We start from the raw sequence: 20,613 nt of genomic DNA, 5'->3' as shown, positions 1-20,613 counted from the left end.
CTATGTTACCTATGAACTAATGAATCCAACAATGAGTGAACATATCTTATGACCTCTTCAACTTGGAATTGCTCCTTTCTCTTTTTGCCTTTTGGACTTTGCCTTCACCTATTGTTTTCATTTTCCCTTTTCCTTTGAATTTCTTTTCTTGATTTCACAAACTGACCACCTTCATGTTTGGGGTAGGTCTATGTACGCTCTGCGTAAGAAAGTTAAAAATAAAAAATAAAAAATAATTCTAAAGCTAATTCGACACGTGCTAAACTTCACATTGGTCTTTAGCTAATTTAGTCCGAGTTCTGAAATTCATTGTCAAATTTACGTAGTTCTTGTTGTATTGTTTGACACTGTAAATCCTTTGCATATAACCTTTTTATTTTTATTTAGTTATTTATTTATTTATTTTTTAAAAGCTAGTTCGTGCGCTGAATCTTCACCACTTGTGTTCGACAATATATATATTTCATTGAATTTTTCTACTGTTTTTGTCTATGAATGATCAACCTTAATTTTGTATGTAGGGCTTTTAGATGTTTAGGAAAAGGCTAATTATAATCAAAGATAGATCATTTACCATTTATAATAAAAACCCCTACATATTTTTTTTTCATTGTCAGCTGGTTCATAAAACCTAAAGAGCCTTTAGTGTAGTACTAGCAAGTACGCACTCATTTTCAATTTTAACACGCACCTTCTGCTTTAGATCCATATCAAAAAAGAAATTTTCTTTTTCTGTGAAAAAAAAAAAAAAAAAAAAGAAGAAGAAGAAGAAGAAGAAATTTTCTTTTCATTTTTTAACATGTCAGAGAAACATTAGGAGAATGAAAGTACTCACTCATTTTCAATTTTAACATGCACCTTCTGCTTTATATTCATATCAAAAAAGAAATTTTCTTTTCTGTGAAAAAAAAAAAAAAAAAAAGAAGAAGAAATTTTCTTTTCATTTTTTAAAATGTCAGAGAAACATTACGACAGTGAAATCAAAAACGAATCTTTATATGATATTTTGATAGATATATAAATATTCCAACAGTGAAGGCTCAAATAGCTTTTGGTTCTTTAGCATGAGAATGAAAGATATCGGAGATCGTACCCTGATGATGATGGTTTTAAGGACTCACTCTCATATTCAAAAGCCTCATATCTTGCTGCTGTGTTTCTTAAATTATTATCAGCCTTATACATGCTTTTGCCTCCCCATTAATGATGCTTACCGTGCCTGCATGATTAACATTTTATTGCATGTGTTTTCATTCTAATAAATCAGGACAATAGAATTTATTAATCATTCTCAATACGTTTCCTATAAGCTCAAAACTCTCTCATATAAGCCGTGATTTTTAGTATTTTGAAGCGAATAATGAAACATTAGGGGGTTCCATGAGGGATACAGGACGATTATTGGACTGAATTATTTTAGATATTTGTTGTTCCGTTCAATACAATATAATCTAATCCAGTATCACAAAGGTACTCTATGATTGTTCATTCTTCTTGTTCCCTTTAATTCATAGAGAAATGGGTAAGAAAAAGTGATGGGACGGTATAATAGTTTATGGGGAGGGGGACAAAACAAGGTTGAGTTATGCAAAAAATGTGGAGGGTGTAGGCTAAGCGTGAGCGTGTTTTGGAGAGTCCTTGAAAAAGGCCAATAAATTGAATGAGGAAGAGAGGCAAAAAAGCAAGAGGAAAGAAAAGCAAAAGAGAAAAATGAGGAAATGAGGGAAGCTCTTTGTCCCCACTTCTTCAAACGCTCTCAAATCACCATCATTACATTAACATCACCCTCTATTCCCTATTTTCTCCCACAGACATTACTTTTTTATTTGGTGAATCTCTTACTTGCTGCTCCTTTTCTTTTGCATACTTTTCTTTTTACATTTTCTTTTTTGCCTTCAATTTGTTTATTACAAGTAGTGGCATCCCATTATTTATTACACAGCTGGTTTTTACATTAATTTATTTGGTTGCATATGTTGTTAATCATATAGAATCCTAAGTCTTGCTGCAAAGCTAAAACTTATGATTTCCCAGAACCGTACCAATCTTAGGCTGTCAAACAAGGATTGATGGATAGAAAAAGTTTAGAATCTTGCAAATAATCTAAGAATTAAGATTATATATATATATATATATAATATACATCGACATTTTTTGATCAGGACTTCCCATTATCCACCATGCATGTAGATTTTCATTGCACTGGACTTTGAAAGGTTCTTGAAGCAGCTAGATATCTTGTTAATTTTCACCATTTCAATTGCTTGCCATGGTGCTTTTCTACATGAAAAATTAAAAAAGAAAAAAAGAAAAAAAGAAAAAAAGTCTCCCATTTTCCCCTAGAGAATAAGGTTTGGTATTATACCGTTATCCTACACAACTCATCTCGGGTATATACAATATATAAATATATTATAGGTATATACAATATATAAATATATTACAAATAGAAAGTATATACCTAATCTATGTTTTTTCTTTTTTCTTTTTTTTTCCCTTTTTTTTCTTTTCTGGTGAAGATACCTAGCTGTGGTTTCACATTCAATAAGAAAATACCATATAAATGAAAGCTAAACCTATATTTATGAATGTGGCTGCCTTTTGGTTCTCCTAATTAATAAAATGTTGTTAATATAAAGTTTCTTTTAGTTACCGAATGTGTTATATACACTCAATATCTCATCATAACTTTTTTTTGGCAAAATTATTAGGATTTTTATTATTAGTTATTAAATTGACTTAAAAAGTTAAGATTTAAAAATATCTTTATGATCTAAATGAGTTAAGTAATATATTAAAATCCTAAAAAAACAAGATGAATCTTATGTTAAATTCCAAAAAGAATTTTAAATTTTAACATTTGAATTAATTCAAAAACTAAAAAGTTAAGTTTTCATGGAAAAACTATTAAGATGTCATGATAGAAGAATTATACATAATATATATCTAGTTAAGTCCAAATGAAATCTTTAATATGGAAATTAACATGAGATTATTCTTTTTTAGCCTTTGTATCGCATTAAGGGTGGAATTTTAAAATTATATTTTTTAATCATCGAGTCTTACTTTTTCTAAATAAAGTTTTAATACGTCACTAAACTCATATTTGATCACTTTTTGAATTTTAAATCATAACATTTAATGTGATCTAATAATCAAAATAAACTTTAATTTAATAAAACAAAATAAATTTTATTTAAAATTAACTATATAATATATATGAGAGGGTTCCTGTATAAAGGAATTTGACAAATCATCGTAAACCTCATCCAATAACTAAAATGATTTGTCCAAAAAATTTATCAAAATTATTTGTCCAACAAACTGTCCCTCTATATATATATATATGTATATTATATGTTCTTTAAAACTGCATTTCGCATATAATAGTTGCTTAAACAAAATAATTAGTTTATTTCGGTCATTTCAAATAAAATTTCAAACGAACCATATGGATTAGGAGGTATTAAATCGAACAGTAGAGAGAGAGAGAACAAACACACACACGCACACACATCTAAATAAAATGTTATAAAATGTTTAAGGAAAGTGTCATGTCTCATAAGCATGAATCTTTTTTTTTTTTTTTAATGATTGTGGAAAGCATTTGTACCTGATAAAATTATCACGAAATATTTCTACAAAGTTTTACTACCCATGCTTACCTACCATAAAATAAATAAATTTATAAGATATGTGGTTATTTAATTAATTTATATTAAAGTAAAAAAATCTAATAGGAGAATGAGAGAGAAAAATAGTACATTATACATCAATCCTAAAACAAAGCTAGTATCATAGACATGTGCCATGTTTTCAATCCACGTACCATATGTGAATTGCAGCCAAATTCTGCCCATCTTGTGTAGGACCAATCCCTTTGGGCATCACATACTTCTTTGTCCAAACTTGCATTTTTGTCATTTTTTAGTTCATTTTTTGAAGGACCACATCTCTCTCTCTCTCTCTCTCTCTCTTTATTTTTTTATTTTTATTTTTATCAATATATATTATTTCTCTTTTGGGGAGATTAATTAATATCCAACACCAAAAAAAAAAACTTATTTTTGGCAAACGTAAAGGTTGATGCAGTTGATCATGTAGACCTTGACGATTTTGTTGATGTATTTATTGATATTCAAGTCGAAAGATTTGGACACTTCACCTATCATCCAAGCTTATCCCAAATATAATATGATTTGATGCTTTTTCCCGATACCCAATTGGAAATTGGAAAAATACGATACCCCTTTTTGGGGTCGCATTCACTAATTTGACAATTCCTTCACTAGAGTCTCTAACATCTTAAATCCCTTGTTAACTACAAAACCCTTAGGAAAAAAAAAAAGTGAGTGTCCCAATTTCAATGGATCTGACCCATATGAGCCACGACCCTTATAAGCTCACTGAAAACTTAATCCAAGCTTAAAATAAGGTTTTTGAGAGTAATGAGTATAAATTGGAAATAGGGGGTCCATATATTAGTATTGATTATTGTACAAGATTAAGCAAAATACTTTGTCAATCATGTTGGTTGATGTCTTTGTAACCACGCAAGTCATGTAGATGATCATGCCCAAGGGACCCCATTGAATAAAGTTAGGGTGGTACCCTGTGTTGTTAGTCCTCAATTTTGAAATTTTCAATCTAAAATGGTGGGCTAATGTGGCACTTGGCACATAATTTCAGACCACAGAGGATATTGGGGCCTATTGAGTACAGAATTTAATTATTAATTTAACTAATCTTTGCTTTGAGTTATAGATTTTTAAACAATGTTCTAGATCATATGTTTTGGACATTGATTCGAAGGCCTTTGAATTCAAAATTTTTTAAACAATAAAAGTATTGTATTTGTTCAGCTCCTTTTTCTGTGCATTGGAAATTTGCTTTTTTACGAAGCATTTATATTATTTGTTCCTTTTGGTCAAAAAAATAGAAGAAAAAGAAAAAAAAAAAATCAAAGTATGGGAGATTGATAAAGGCAAAGGCACACTTGTAATCAAGTTTCCAAACAAAAGTTGCTTCAAAGAAACATGTTTTACCTTTAAATTTCTGTATTTTTTCACGATCTAAACAGATATTATCTTTACATTGTGCTGTTAATTTCACTTCTTTTAATTTTGCCTAATTCTCTATATTGTTTCCACTTGTCCACTTTGTATTGTACTCTTGTAAACTTTTTTCCCCTCTTTCCTCCTCATCAAAATAAGACCATTTATATTATTTTTGGTCAGAATATAGAGAATAAACCACGAAAATCTTTCATACACAAACAGAAAAACAGAAATATGTTTATTTTTTATCATCACTAGTAATAACCAATATAGCATTTTTTCTAGCAAAAAAAGGCAAACACAGTTAACTTACAGCTAACGAAGAAAAGCGAGTTAATTTTATATAACTTTGCTTTAAAAAAATCATTTTAATATGCCAAGTAAAGCATAATACCAAACTTAATTCTCAATTTGCCAATTAAGCATAGAAAAATAACCACAAAAAAAAAAAAAAACCATCTTTAATTTGGTTTAATAGATTCAACTTAGAGAGAGAATCTACAAAATTATGAGTAGTAGGGCAAATGATGAAACATTGTGAAGTCATGACTAAAAGCAAAAGCAATTAGGAGGGGTAAAGCACAAAAGTAAGATTCCTGATCTCAAAAAGATTGAAAAATGAAAGATATACATATAATTCATGTATATATGTAAATATATTTAAATTTTCGAAGTACATGGTTTTTGATACTATATTTGATAATTATAAATTGCTACCAAACTACAGAGAAAGTATTGCCCTAATAATTATAAGATTCCAGAAAAATCTAAATTAAGGGTGGCTGTTGTCGGTGTATGACGGTGCAGCCCTAATTCTGTCTACCCTCATTCCTATTGGATGTACCAACCAAAATAACATCATTTCTCATGCTTTAATTGTCTTTCTCCAAACTAAATTTGGAAATAATACAAAAGAAAAAAAAAAAAAAACAAAATTAAAAAGAATAGTTTTATTTGTCACGCATCTTTACAAAATTCATCAATTTAGCTTCTTATTTTATATCCATTACAGTTTATTTCAATCCAATGAATTATACTAATACTACCAAAGGAAATTAATTAATATACTTTCCTTAGCTGAAAATAACAATTATGTTAATTTTTTTTAAAAAGAAAATTCTGAACTGAAAAAGAAAACGAGGAATAGTTTCTTGTTTCGGTTCTTTATGACTCTGGAAACAAGAGGTAACTTCTGAAACAAAAAACTAATAAAAGAAACCATTTTGAGAAAACATTTTTCTATAACCTAGTTGTGAATGTAAACAAAAGGAACACAGAATTTACCTGGAATGTGGAAGTGAAAGTGTGACATGGTAGATGGAAAAGAGGTTAATGGCATTGGTAGAATTATTACACTTATTAAAGCAAATGTGGGGGCATAGCCAGGTATGCTAGTGCTGGCCCTCAACATTCACAAACATGTAATTGATTGCTTTAGATATTAACCAAAAATTTCCAACCCCCCGTTCATATGAAATTTGATTTTTTTTTCTTTTTTTTCTTTTTTTCTTTTTTTTGGTGGAAATTTGAAAGTCACCAAACTCTGCAGCCAAATCTTCTGTCTCCACCTCTGATTAAAACTTTTTTACTCTTGACCTAGAAAAGGGTCATAAAGTCAGCCTCTTTTTATTATTCAATATTACTCAATTATGCTTCTGTTATTATATATATATATATATATATCATATAGTCCAATCTCTACTGGGATATTATCTAAATAATATATTTTTTATGGAATAGTTCAATTAGCAAATGCTGTTTTTTCACCTCCACATCAGAAGTAAAAAGAAAAAATGCCCCAAAAATAATAGGAGCGGTGAGAACCAGTAGAGCATACATATAATGAATTTAGAGTTTATTTGGTTAATTATAAAATATTTATTTGTTACATTTTATTATATTATATCATTTTTATGACATGATTTGAGGAAAAAAATTACAATTTGATTTGAAACCAAGTTAGAATAAAGTAATATTTATAACATATTATATGAAGATTTTACATTTTGAGAATATATATTTAAGACATCAATTTTCATTCTGTTTTCTATTTTGTGTCTTATGTAGAACATTGTGGTTTCCCTTATTAATCTGTCACACGTCAAGTTAAGTTGGTAAGTCATAAATTTTCCTAAAATACAAAGATGAAAAATAAAAAGATTCTTTACATTTTTTTATTTTTTATTTTTTGTTTTTTTTGGGGTGGTAAAGGAATCTATACACTTCATGCCAAAAGTTATGTGAACAAATATAACTAGTTCTAAATCTTTGGGCACTTAAAAACTTGTTTTCAAATTATATACCAAGCCAGGAAGGCTTTTTCTTAATCTTGAAGTAGTTTTCCAAAAAATATAGTAAAATGAGAAGAAAATACAAAGTTTCTCCTATGGGAATTGAAAACAACAGAAAAGCTTGATAAGAAATAGACTTGCAAAATGAAGTTGAGCATCAGCATCCAAAGATGGGTCCCACACCTTACTTTGAGAGTGGTCCACCGACTCATTGGTGTGGTTGATGGGCCACCCCAATTTGCTGCCAGAAGTACGAACTACTGTATAGAAATTGGAAGTTGGCAGGGAATGACTTAGGTAGCCGTTTTGATACGAAGATTACTTTGATTATCACCTCTCATGGTAAGGGTTTAGTTAACCCCAATTACCAATTAATACACACCCACACACACACACACATATTATATTATATATTACATATAAAATTAGGCTCACTTCATTAATACACATGTATATTATAATATATTATATATTATATTAGACTTGATAGTTTTACAACCAAATTTTCAATTTTTTTTACTTATTATTAAATTATTTTCAAAATTAAAACTTTAAAATTAATTAATAACTATGCATGACTTGATGAAATATGGATTTTTAAATTTTGGATATTAAAAAAATGTAATAATTAATAAAGAAAATTTTGGTTGTAAAATAATTATATTCACTTGACATGAACATAATCAATTACATATGTATATATATATAATCAATATTTTATTAAATTAGACCTATAAAATTAAATATAAAAGAACATATAATAGATGTATAATATTAAGAGTTCAACCTATAAAAAATGATATTTATACATAATATATTAAAAATTAAACAAAATAAATAAATAAGCAGCTACAGAATGTGCTTAGAAAAAAAAAAAAAAAACTGGAATTCATAGGTTAACCACAAGTAAACAACACATGGATTAATAAATAACAATCAAATAACACTTTCTTATTTTATTAGTTATTTTCTTTCAAGCAAACGATGCTCATTTTCTGAAAAGTCCTATTTATTTACTAACAAATCTACCGTAATAAATGATAATAATCTAAGCATTAAAATGCAACTGGTTGCTAATAAAATGCATATAATGCCACTGGGGTAGTATATTGATGATTTGGAAACAAATTATACTTTTTAGAAACATTCTTTAATTTTCTTTGACTCCACTGCAAAATAATATTGTTTTTTTATTTTTTTATTTTTTTATTTTTTTTGTTTTTTGTTTCTTTTTTCGATCGGAGTCTTCTTTGGTTGGCATTCCACTGCAAAAACCGCCTTTCTCAGTCTAAAATAAATTCACTTCCTCATCTACTTCTCAAACTCTCTCTCTCTCTCCTCTCTTTCTCTCTCTCACTCTCTGTTTTATAGTTTTGCTCTGATCTTTCAGTCTCAATCTCATAAACAGTTTCTCAATTCTCTTAAAAAAAAAAAAAATTCTCTGGGTTTGTAGTATTTTGTTTATATCATAATCTTCTTCTGTAATTCTTTTCTTTTCTTTTCTTTTCTTTTTTCATTTCTCTTCCTGTACATACTTGAGAAAGAAGACAGAGCATCTATCATCGATCATCAATGGCTGCCAACAAATTCGCAACCATGCTTCACAGAAACACCAACAAGATCACTCTAATCCTCGTCTACGCTATCCTCGAATGGATTCTCATCATTCTTCTACTCCTCAACTCTCTGTTTTCCTTTCTAATCGTCAAATTTGCAGATTACTTCGGTCTTAAACGGCCCTGTTTATGGTGTTCCAGACTCGATCACATATTCGAACCAGGAAAATCTCAGAATTTCCATAGAGATCTTCTCTGTGAAGCTCATGCATCTGAGATTTCCAATCTGGGTTACTGTCAGAATCATCGGAAACTCGCGGAATCTCAGGATATGTGCGAGGACTGCTCGTCCTCTTCGCAGGTGCCGGAATGTCAAGAATGGTCGAGAAAGTTCGCTTTCTTTCCATGGATGAAACAGATTGGTATGATTCAGGAAAAGGGTGTTGATGATGGTGAAAAAGGAGTCATCGAAAATGGGGAGGAGGAAAATTCGAGCTGTTCTTGCTGCGGTGTTATATTGAACAGCAAGAAATTTTACCCTCCTTGTATTCTGATTAAACCTTCTTGGGATGTTTTGGATTATACCCAGAAAGAGAATTTGATTCTGGAATCTGGGATTGATGCTCATACAGATGAAGTTGATCACTCAGATCATAGCAGATCAGAATTCGTGACCGATCATCAAGATGATGATGAACAGGGTATTGAAGATGAAAGCAGAAACCTGTTGGTTGAAGGGTTAGAGGCAGAGAGAGAGGCCAAGGCAGAGGAGGCCGAGGCAGAGGCTATTTGGGAATTTAGTTGCAGAGAAATTGTGGCTGAAGAAGATGATGAGAAAGTGAGCATGGTTATGGAAAAAGAGAAAGAACAAGTACCCATTGAAGAGGAAAAGTTGGAACAAGTACCCATTGAAGAGGAAAAGTTGGATATTTCTATGGTTTTTGATCATCAACCTCGTGAGCAGACTATGATACATGTCGGTAGCGGCGAAGACTCAACCTCGAAAACTCCTCCTCCTACTCCTCATCAACATTTGGAGTTCTTTATTGGCCGTGATGATTGTACATTGATTCCAATTGGATTGGTGAAGTCATCCACCACCACAGCCAAGAAGAAGCAAACCCACCATAAATATAAGGTGGAAGAATCAGAGAATTCTGGTAATCTAGATCTTATTTTGGACTTCGATATGAGTGTCAAGAAAGGAGCTGAACCAGTTGGAGAGAATTGGCGTAGTTCAGGAAGAGAAAGAGTAGCGTTTGTTTCATCTGATAAAGGTAAGGACATGACCGATTTCGCGGTGTTTGAATCAATGGATTTCAGCAAGAATGGTAGATTTTCAGTCATTCATGAAGAAGATGAAGAAGGAGAAGAAGATGATGATGAACAAGAAGAAGAAGGAGATTTAGCCGCAAAGGAATTTCAACGAGTTGCTATCACTCAAGCAACTCAAACCCCATCTGAGAACGGTGATGATGATGATAAAGAAATTGGTCAAGAATTCACAGCAATGGAACAAGGAGGACTTGATTCAGAATTCCTTCAAGGTACATTTCTATATTTTGCTTCAGTTTTCATTTGTGCTCTGTTTCAATTTCTGTTCTGTTCTAATTTTGCTTTGTATTTGAGCATTTGATTAACAAATGGTTTATGTTTTTCCTTTTTTTCTATTTTGTTTTATTTTACTAATATTTGCAGCTTTTGAGGATGATTCTAATGTGAGAAATGATGAAACTGATGCTGAGATCTCGATAGGGACAGAGATTCCTGATCAGGAACCAATCGACGAGATTCAAACTCGAGAACACGAGCCCTCATATTCCTGTGGACAAGATGAGCCTGCCACTAGTTCCATCAACTTGCATGTTGATGACAATCTTGGTAAGCACAAAAACTTTTATATCCTAACACAATTCTCGTGTTGAATTTTAAAGTATTTTAGTCTGATCTTTTTTTAATTTCTGGTTTTTATATTAGACTCTAAGCAAGCTGAGGATGAATTCGTAGAATTCAAGACCTTATCTGTCGAGACGAGTAGGAAAGACATAAACAATCATTTAGCAATGTATTCAGAAACTGAAGAAGAGAAAATCCCTGATACACCGACTTCTATAGACAGTCTCCACATGTTGCACAAGAAGTTGTTTTTGCTAGAGAGAAGAGAATCAGCAACAGAAGACTCATTGGATGGAAGCGTGATGAGTGATATCGATGGTGGCGATGGAGTTCTTACAGTCGAGAAGTTAAAATCAGCATTGAGAACCGAAAGGAAGACGTTGAATGCATTGTATGCAGAATTGGAAGAAGAGAGAAGTGCTTCAGCGGTTGCAGCCAACCAGACAATGGCAATGATAAATAGGCTGCAGGAAGAAAAAGCAGCAATGCAAATGGAAGCCTTGCAGTACCAGAGAATGATGGAAGAGCAATCTGAATACGACCAAGAAGCCTTGCAGCTTCTGAATGAGCTCATGATCAAGAGGGAGAAAGAGAAGCAAGAACTCGAAAGGGAGCTCGAATTTTATCGAAGGAGGGTTCAGGATTACGAAGCAAAGGAAAAGATGATGTTGAAGAGGTTGAAAGAGAGTAGCTCAAGAAGTTGTAGCAATGCTGAAGATAGTGATGGTGTATCGGTTGATTTGAATCATGAAGCTAAGGAAGAAGATAGTTTGCTTGGTCATGAAGAAATTAGCAACCAACACACACCTGCCGATGCAGTTCTATACCTCGAGGAATCGTTGGCTAACTTTGAGGAAGAGAGGCTATCAATTCTTGATCAGCTGCGAGTGTTGGAAGAGAAGCTTTTCACTCTGTCCGATGACGATGAACAACAACAGCATTTTGAAGATATAAAACCAATTGGGGATGTTTATCATGAGAATGGGAATGGTTACCATGAAAGTTTTGATCATGGCAGTAAAACAGCAAATGGGAATGCAAACGGTCAGTCTAAGGAAATGAATGGAAAACATCATCAGGAAAGTAGATTCATGGCTTCAAAAGCAAAGAGACTTCTTCCTCTTTTTGATGCCATTGAAGCAGAAAATGAAGATGAAGTTTCGAATGGAAACGGTAAAGATTTTGATTATGTTGCTTTACATAACTCCTCAATCATCGAATTCGAACCGGACGACAAGAAGTTTTCTATTGAGGAAGAAGTAGATCATGTCTATGAAAGACTACAAGCATTGGAAGCAGATAGAGAATTTCTTAAGCATTGCATAAGTTCATTGAGGAAAGGAGATAAGGGAGTAGAGCTTCTTCAAGAGATTTTGCAACATCTTCGAGATCTGAGAAATGTGGAACTCAGGGTGAAGAATATGGGAGATGGTGTCCTGTAATGTGTTTTGAAGCTTTAACCATTGCCATATACCAAAAGAAGTTGATAGGTAATCAATCTGCTATGCCCTTTTTTTTTTATCTCCATGGTGCTACTAAATATTGCCTAAATGGCATGTCATTTGTTAATTGAGTTCTTGTCCTTAATTGGAAAAATGCAGATTGATGCATAAAAGAGTTGGTCAAAAAATTAGGAAAAACACCAAAACTAATGGCGTTTTTTCAAATCATATAAAAGGCTCAACAAATTTCATCAAAGTTCAAATGGGAAGTCCCTGGATGGAGAGGGAGGATCCTGGAATAGTCTCTTTTGGTGGTCATGGTGGACTACAAATTCTAGTCTGCCTCTTTTTTCTTTTTTTATGGTTTTGGTGTCCAAGTAAAGCCCAAATATTTGTGGGTTTGTGCCCATAACCACCTTTTAAGGGAAAGGGGGATGATGAGCTTGTGTGTATGGTAGGGTAATAAGGTAAAAGCCACCCTATTATTTGTATGTTCTTTGAGGAAAAAGGCTTGGCTTGCAAAGCTGGAGAGATCCAACAAAGATTCCAGTGCCAGGTCTATAGCATTAGTTTAATAGAGACCGTTGTAGAAGTAGACAACTTTTTTTCTTTTTTGGGTCATTTTTTTATTTTTATTTTTGGGTAATGGGGAAGAAGAAAATAGGGGTAAATAACCCCTTTTTTCTGTTATTTCTCCAATCTTTTGCATCATATGGGGTTTGTTTACTATTTTGAGGGGGAAAATAGTCGAGTTACTTGTATACTACATGTATCCATTTTGTAAGTATATAAAGTGAGTGTTTGTTTATGTTTTTTCTTGGAGTCTATACCTTATTCTTTTCTTTTGACAGGCATGGATGTCTGGATGACAAATATTTAAATTGATAACATAGTAAGAAATGCAGAAGACTGCTTTCAAAATTGGATTTTACTTTAAGCATAAAAAAACAACAACTCCTTGATAGGTACAAATCAACATATATATATATATATATATATCAATTATTATATATAAATATTATAATTGATGAAAAAACAAAAGTTGGCAGCTGGTTTTTAACAGCTAAGGCATGAGGACTATGATTGAGGAAGCATGCAACTGCAAACCCTGCCCAATTCAATCGACAAAATGATTCAATGGCAGAGCCAGAGTTGTCCCCTAATCTAATGCAATCATCATGATTTTTCTTCGATCTGGGATGTTAATAATGATATAGTTTATATTATATATTATATTTTTAAGAGTAGGTTGTGTTTGTATTTTCGTCCCTTTTTTTTTTTCATTTAGAATCTAAATAATGGATGTAGATATGTAGGTGTCTAAAAAATGTTTTACTTTCTGTAACAATTACTTTTCGCCTATCAAAAACTGTTTGTTTTTTAATATGAGTGGATATTTAAACTGAATCTTGACTAATAAATAAGAAAGTTAACATGTCAAAGACAATTAAATGAACAAAAAATAATAATAATAATAATAATAATAAAGAATAATTAACAGCAATTTTCCTCCGTGCCAAACACTCTGTCTGCTTCTATGCCCAGTCTTGGCTGACTCACAACCCCAATGAACCAGGACCAACAAGAAAACAAAAAATTAAAAACCATGCATGACATTGTCTTTTATATAATCTTGCATTTACTTTTTCATTTAGTTTTCTTATGTCATTATAACTCAACCCAAAGACAAATGGAAGAAGCTTCGTCTATTCCCTAAAAAGAAGAGGAAGAAGCGTCCTCATTCTGTCTAATTTTATTACATTTTTCAGGTTGGTTCACTAGCTTATTTCTTTAATTATTTTTCTTTGGAACACTAACATGTACGTACATACATACATTCACAGTTTTGATATGAATGATTGTCGTTCAAATTAAGACGGGCGGCTAATGGCCTATTAGCACTTACAAATAGATAAATGCTCATTATAATCTTTATCTATTAGCGATTAGATATCCATCATCATTTCGACTATTACATTTATCATAGTAACATGTGGGTGTGTGGTCTGTGATTATTGAATTCAGCCACTTACAAATAAACAGATATCCATTATAATCTTCATCTCTTAACGGTTAAATATCCATCGTAACTTGATTAACCTGATTACTACATTCATCATAGTAACATTTCGTAAATACATGTGTGTGTGTGCGCGCGCGCGAGCACGCCAGAAACTTTGTTAATTGTTTTCACACAGAAAAGAAGAAGGAATAAAAGAATTCACACACATACCTCCATGAGATTAGGGACATCAAAAATGAAATCATTTTCATGCATCATTGTTTCCCACGTGGATGATCACTGTATTTAGATTATTTATTTAAGAGTGAATGTCGGCCGCCAAAAAGAAAAATTATATTTTTGTGGAGAGGATACTAATTAAGTTGTATTAATCATTATATATACATAAAACATGGTTTTGTTATGATACATCAAATATACTTTCGGCGGATTTGCTCGTTATGTTGTCATGTTTTTATTTAGGCTATATATATATATAATACAAACACACACACACACACACACAAACCTAGTTGTTTGTGACTCAAAATATTATGTAAATATGATTCCCATGTTGTTATTGTTCTCTACGCTGCTTTCAGAAAACATATAGTCTACATATATTTATATATATGTCATCAACCAATAAATGGAATACAAGTAGTAGCTAGTAATGTTAAAAAATGCTTTAGATATATAATTAATTAGAGTTATCTTTCTTTCTTTTTTCAACATATAGAAGGGGAAAAAAATGGTTTTTTGGATGGTAATAATTGCTTCTAAGTTCAAGCCCCCCAAAGTTGAATTTGTAATGTAATCTTATTCATATTAGATACCAATCACTTGAACACTACAAATGTTCTTGATTATTATCCCCAACTCACGTTCTCGCCGCTTAGCAATCACCTTCTAATATATTTAATCTGTTATCGTTTTCTATATTTTATATTTTTCATTTGCTCATAATTATTGTTATATCAAAAGTATTCTAATTGCACTAACAAAATCTTTTTATACAATCCCATTCATTATTTAAATTACTAAAATATGCTTAAATTTTTATTTTATTTTTTATCAAATTTGTCCCCATGCTTGCATCATTTTTCGTGCATATTTTGCAAAGCCTTGTCTTTTTCCTGTTGCCTTTTGCCTCATGGTTTTTGGCTTCTCCATGATCATTGTTAATAACATAAATGAGGCAAGTTAAAGTTAGGCCCGCCCAACTATCCTAAAAATCATCCAAAGCCAAAAAACCAAAAACATCAAAGAGAAAAACAAAGTCACAGCAAAATCCCAAAGATCCGGATCAAAATCCATAAACATAATGAATCTCTAAAAAAAGCGAAAATTCTAAATTCAAGTTTCATTTTTTTTATTACAAAGGGATCTCTCTTTACTTGCCCGACTTTTACAAATTGATCAGTTCTTCTTCCACTTTTTTCATGGGAAATGCTTCGCCATTTCAGAATCTTAACTCAAGCATATCATGAGGCTTGCAAACAGAAATGGCTAATGGTTATGGTGAATGAGGGTGAATCTGTAATTAAAAAATATGTTATAAATTTTTAAGTAAAAAGAAAATCAAAGAAAATGGATTTTTGAAAAATTAACTTTAAGAATGTACTATAATTAAAACAGAAAATCTGTGGCTCAGAGAGATCACTGGAGATGGAGGGGGTCGAGGAGAACGGGAGAAGAGGAAGGAAAAGGAGAAAAAAACATAAGAAGGATATTTTGGATAATTAAAATTTATGGAACTGTATAGAATTTAAATGAAATTGAAAAAAAAAATCTCTCATATATCATATACGATGTGTTTTGTTGATTTATGTTATATAAGATGTGTTTTTTAATTGATTTATGTTAATTACATTTATTTTTTTCAAAGTCTACTAATCTATAATTAGCTTATATTCATATATTAATTAATAAAATATTTGGCACACATGAAATTTGATATATATATTATTATTTTAATATACTTATTTGATATTTTTAGCATTATTCAAATTCACACTTGTATTTAGATACCTATCTTAGATTCTACTTTGTGAATGGAATCTTTTGTTTCCTTTAATTTAAAATATATTATAATCTCTATGATAATTAAAAAAAAAAAAACAAAAAAACAAAAAACAAAACAAAACTCCAAACTTGTGTCTGTAGACTTGGATATTTACTTATATTTAATTACATTATTTTTTTTTTTAAGTTCACTCATTTATAAATAAAATATATTAATATGTTAATTAATAAAATATTAACACCACATTTAATATATATATTTTTTATAGTAAATTTATTCGATATCTCTAGTCTTATTTAAAATTAGATGTTGAATTTGACTAAACTTGTGAAATTATCCTCCTTTTTAATTTACAATATATTATAATTTCTATTAAAAAAATTTTAAACTTGTATTCATAGACTTGGTTAATAGTAAAAACATTGACAATGGCTCTAATAGTAAAATCCTTTAAGATTCTCAATTTGATTATACCGGATAAAAGTCTCCGCCTTTTTAGTTTAGAATAAACTATAATACCTGACAAGTTAAAATAAAAATAAATAAAAAAACTCCAAACTTTATAGTATGTACCTGTGACTGCGTGCATGTTTGCGTGGTAGCCAGCCATAGTCTCTTTCCCTTTTAGAGAAAAAAGTGAAGAAAAAGAGTGAAAATTTATTTAAAACCTCAGGAAATATATATATATATATATATATATATATATATGTATAAGGCACAGTATTAAAAGAAATGAACGTGCTTGGTGACCACCAAAATAATTATTCTCTCTTTGAAGCATAAAAAATTAATTAGAAATATTTTCATAAAAACACTTTAAACTATATTGATGTTTGCACTTTTACATTTCAAACATTTTTTTCTTAGCATGTTGCATCCTAACTAGATGATACTTTGCACAGTTGGTACCTCTTGATTTTTATTTTTTTTAATTTTTTCCCGTTGAAATATCTAGCATAATAAACACGTGCTAGTCACGTGAACTTAATAAAAGGGTAAGTATGTTCTTTGTGAAATTTTAGAATGGTTAATGGAAGAAGCAGCAAGGATTCCAAATAGCCGAAAAACATCAATTAACCAATCAACCAAGAATCAAGTACCCATATTTAAAATCAAATTCATCCAAGATCTAATTTTTACCAAACCCATAAAAATTCAAAAACTAACACCCAAATCCAAAAGCAGGCAAAGCTTTCAAAACCAATTTGGTGACACTAAATTGACCATGATAATGAGCAACTAGGTTGTACTTGGAAGACCCAGAAGAGTTGGAACCCAAGAACGACCAAATCGTAACGCAACCCCATGATCAATCCCTAAACATTGTGTGGACAATATTTGTGTTCCTTTTGTGAGTCCATCGTCTGACCATGCAACCAAGTGAAAATACTCATTCTCATTTGCATGTATTCCTAGCTCACCTTATTCTCACTCCCTGACTATAAGACATATATATTTATGCTTTGACTCATTGGTATTAGATTCAACTCTTCTATGCGGCCCCAATTTTTCCCTCATGGCCTTTTCTCTTGTCAACAAATATTCATCATCTAATTCCCATTATTAGGATATCGGCTTGTCTTTAGCTTTCTCATTAATGGTTGGGGGAGTTGATAAAGCTATAGTGGTTAATTTCCATGTGCAAGCTTTTTTTTTTTTTTTTCCTCAAATTATTAAAATAACCCAAAAAATAAAAAATAAAAAATAATTATATGAAAACCAGAGAAAGATAGAGAGAAAATAGATTAGGAATTTTTTAGCGTATATGGAGGATCTTAATATTATCCTATTTATTTATGCCAATTCATACACATAATAAATACGGGCACAAAGAGGTACCCAGCAAGAAGAAGTGGCCATGAAGAGGAGAAGAAGGTTGCATACACAAAAGACTTCTTTACCCTTTAGTCATGTGAGTGTCACATGTTGGGATATAAGATACCAAAAAAAATAAAATAAAATAAAAATAAAGGTGTAAAATGCATATCCCACATAATATAGGTTGTATTCATGATAATATTTCAATTAATTATTCTTTCTTTGTATCAATGATTAATTTAAAAACCATCAAAATTGAATTCAGCATTGATTTTCTAATTCTGTCTACATTTACTGTATATTTTCAACTTCTTCTTCAAAGATAAGACAAATTCGTATTATTAGAATTTTGAATATTAATATTAAGAGAGACTTCAAGACTTTTCATTCCAAATAGGGGAAATAATTGATGTGACTACTTAATGGTTCTGTTTATTATTTTAAAAGGCTTTTTTTTTTTTTTTTTGGTCTCTCTCGCATGAAGTATATTATTTTTGAAGTTTGTTTGAATTGAACAAGTCCATTTTCTTATTACCCCCCAAAAAAAAAAAAAAAAAAAAGTCCATTTTATTTTGATGAAGAAAATGGATAACAAAGGGTAGAACCTTATAACCCAGTCACAAAACATTGGATATTCGTATAACTATCATTTAAAGCAGTACCTATAAGTTTACCACTACTATTTAAAAGTCCGTTTAAAATAATTATGTAAGAATCACTTCACTTTTCGGAAATGACATTTTAAAAATCACGTTGAATATCATTAGCATCACCAACTAAATTATTTTACAGAAATAGAATTACCAAAAAAAAAAAAAAACATTTTCATATATATCTTCTTTTTCTTTTTCTTTTTCTTTTTTTTTTATCATTGGATGCATAATTTTATTTTTTTCTATCTTTCAAATATTTTAATCTTTTTAATTTATCCAATTTAAAGGTTCATACTTATATTGAAACATCATTTATTGTCTATCAAAATTATTTTTCATAGCTATAATTGCTCCCCAAAAATTAATTTCTCTCTCTCTCTCTTAATTAAGTTAAATTGCTCTCTCTCTCTCTCTCTTATTTTTGTTGAAAAGTTTTGTCGGAAAAGTCTTCCCCTATATATATAATTAAAATAAAAACCTTGAACATTGATCATCTCTAATAGCCTCAGAGAAGTGGCAACCGTGTTTACCATTTCTTTGTCTCACATGGTCAGCGACTCGTTCAAACTTGTAAAGTTGCACTCATATTTTATTAATTTCATTGGCACACTCCTTTGGGAGATTCGCATATAGTTTATTTATAATTTGTTTTTTTTTTTTTTTTTTGGGTGAAACATTCAAAATGGCGTTTGTATACTTTTGCTAAATGGCCACGAAAGAATTAGTCCGAGTATTTATCATGTATATATATATACATACATATATATATATATATATATCAAAATTGTCATACTGTTGATTAATCGTCTATATTTATTATTGATGATGAATTCTACTATTTATGATTATGATTATAATCACCCTTTGCGAATGAAATGTATGGTGAATTTATTAATACTAATTCGATATATTAAATTATAATTAATTATGGTGAATTTATTAATACTAATTCGATATATTAAATTATAATTAATTTTTTTATATTAAAAATTTAGTTTGGAAAATTCGATTCTTATAAAATAGCTAATTAAATTACTAAATAGTATATGAATTACAGACAATAACAAACAATGTTATTATTTGATATTTAAAATTTGATAGTGTTAAACAATTAATCAACCTAAATATTTATCATATATATATATATATATATCAAAATTGTCATACTCGTTATTAATAGTCTATACTTATCATTTGACAATGAATTTTGCTATTTATGATTATTGTCATAATCATCATTTGCCAGTGAAATTTAGATTGATTTTGTTAATACTAATTTATTACATTTAATTATGATTAATTTTTTATATTAAAAATCTAGTTAGGAAAAATAAAGTTTTTTCAAAATAGCTAAGTAAATTACTAAATAATGTATAAATTATATTAGTAATTGATCAGCACTAATGATAAATAATATTTGCTAAATATAATTTAGTATTTTTACTAGTTAGAATGTTAGGAATATTAAATTTTGAATATTAAATAATGTTTTAGTCCTTTATTGAGTTCATTTACTACAACTTTAGTTTACGTTTTTTGCCAATCAATAATCAATAACAAACAACTTTATTATTTGATATTTAAAATTTGGTAATCTTACCAATATTCTTTTTAGGAATATCAAAATTAATTAACAATACCTATAAAATATTCCCATCATCAAAATATTATCAGATTCTTATAAATTTATAATACTTTTATAATAAAAAAGATTTTCTTTATATGTATATATTTGTTTGTGATAATTTTATATTTATATATATTTTAATAGATTTCTAAAGATTAATAATAGTTTTTGTCTTTTAAAGTATATGTTAAATAAAATTAACTAGCTTGATATGTCATTCATATATGATTAAGTCCGATTTCTTT

General features: G+C 30.0%; 1 protein-coding gene across 3 annotated transcripts; it reads left to right on the top strand.

The window, feature by feature from the left end:
• The first annotated feature begins 8,618 nt into the window (after positions 1 to 8,618).
• On the top strand, positions 8,619 to 13,484 carry LOC107429295 (probable myosin-binding protein 4). Of its 3 annotated transcripts, none has more exons than XM_016039957.4 (4): positions 8,619 to 10,451; positions 10,603 to 10,785; positions 10,882 to 12,290; positions 13,094 to 13,484. In XM_016039957.4, the coding sequence occupies exons 1-3, from the start codon at positions 8,921 to 8,923 to the stop codon at positions 12,240 to 12,242; spliced, it is 3,075 nt and encodes a 1,024-aa protein (XP_015895443.3). In that variant the 5' UTR covers positions 8,619 to 8,920; the 3' UTR covers positions 12,243 to 12,290; positions 13,094 to 13,484. The 3 variants fall into 3 exon arrangements, with proteins under 3 accessions (XP_015895443.3, XP_015895442.3, XP_048318348.2); XM_016039956.4 differs by lacking the exon at positions 13,094 to 13,484 and adding an exon at positions 12,402 to 13,055; XM_048462391.2 differs by lacking the exon at positions 13,094 to 13,484 and having other exon boundaries at positions 10,882 to 13,055.
• Positions 13,485 to 20,613: the final 7,129 nt, after the last annotated feature.

Source organism: Ziziphus jujuba, chromosome 12, assembly GCF_031755915.1.
Source record: "Ziziphus jujuba cultivar Dongzao chromosome 12, ASM3175591v1".
Lineage (NCBI taxonomy): Eukaryota > Viridiplantae > Streptophyta > Magnoliopsida > Rosales > Rhamnaceae > Ziziphus > Ziziphus jujuba.
Note: the sequence above shows the minus strand (reverse complement) of the source record. Positions and strands in the feature narration are given on the sequence as shown.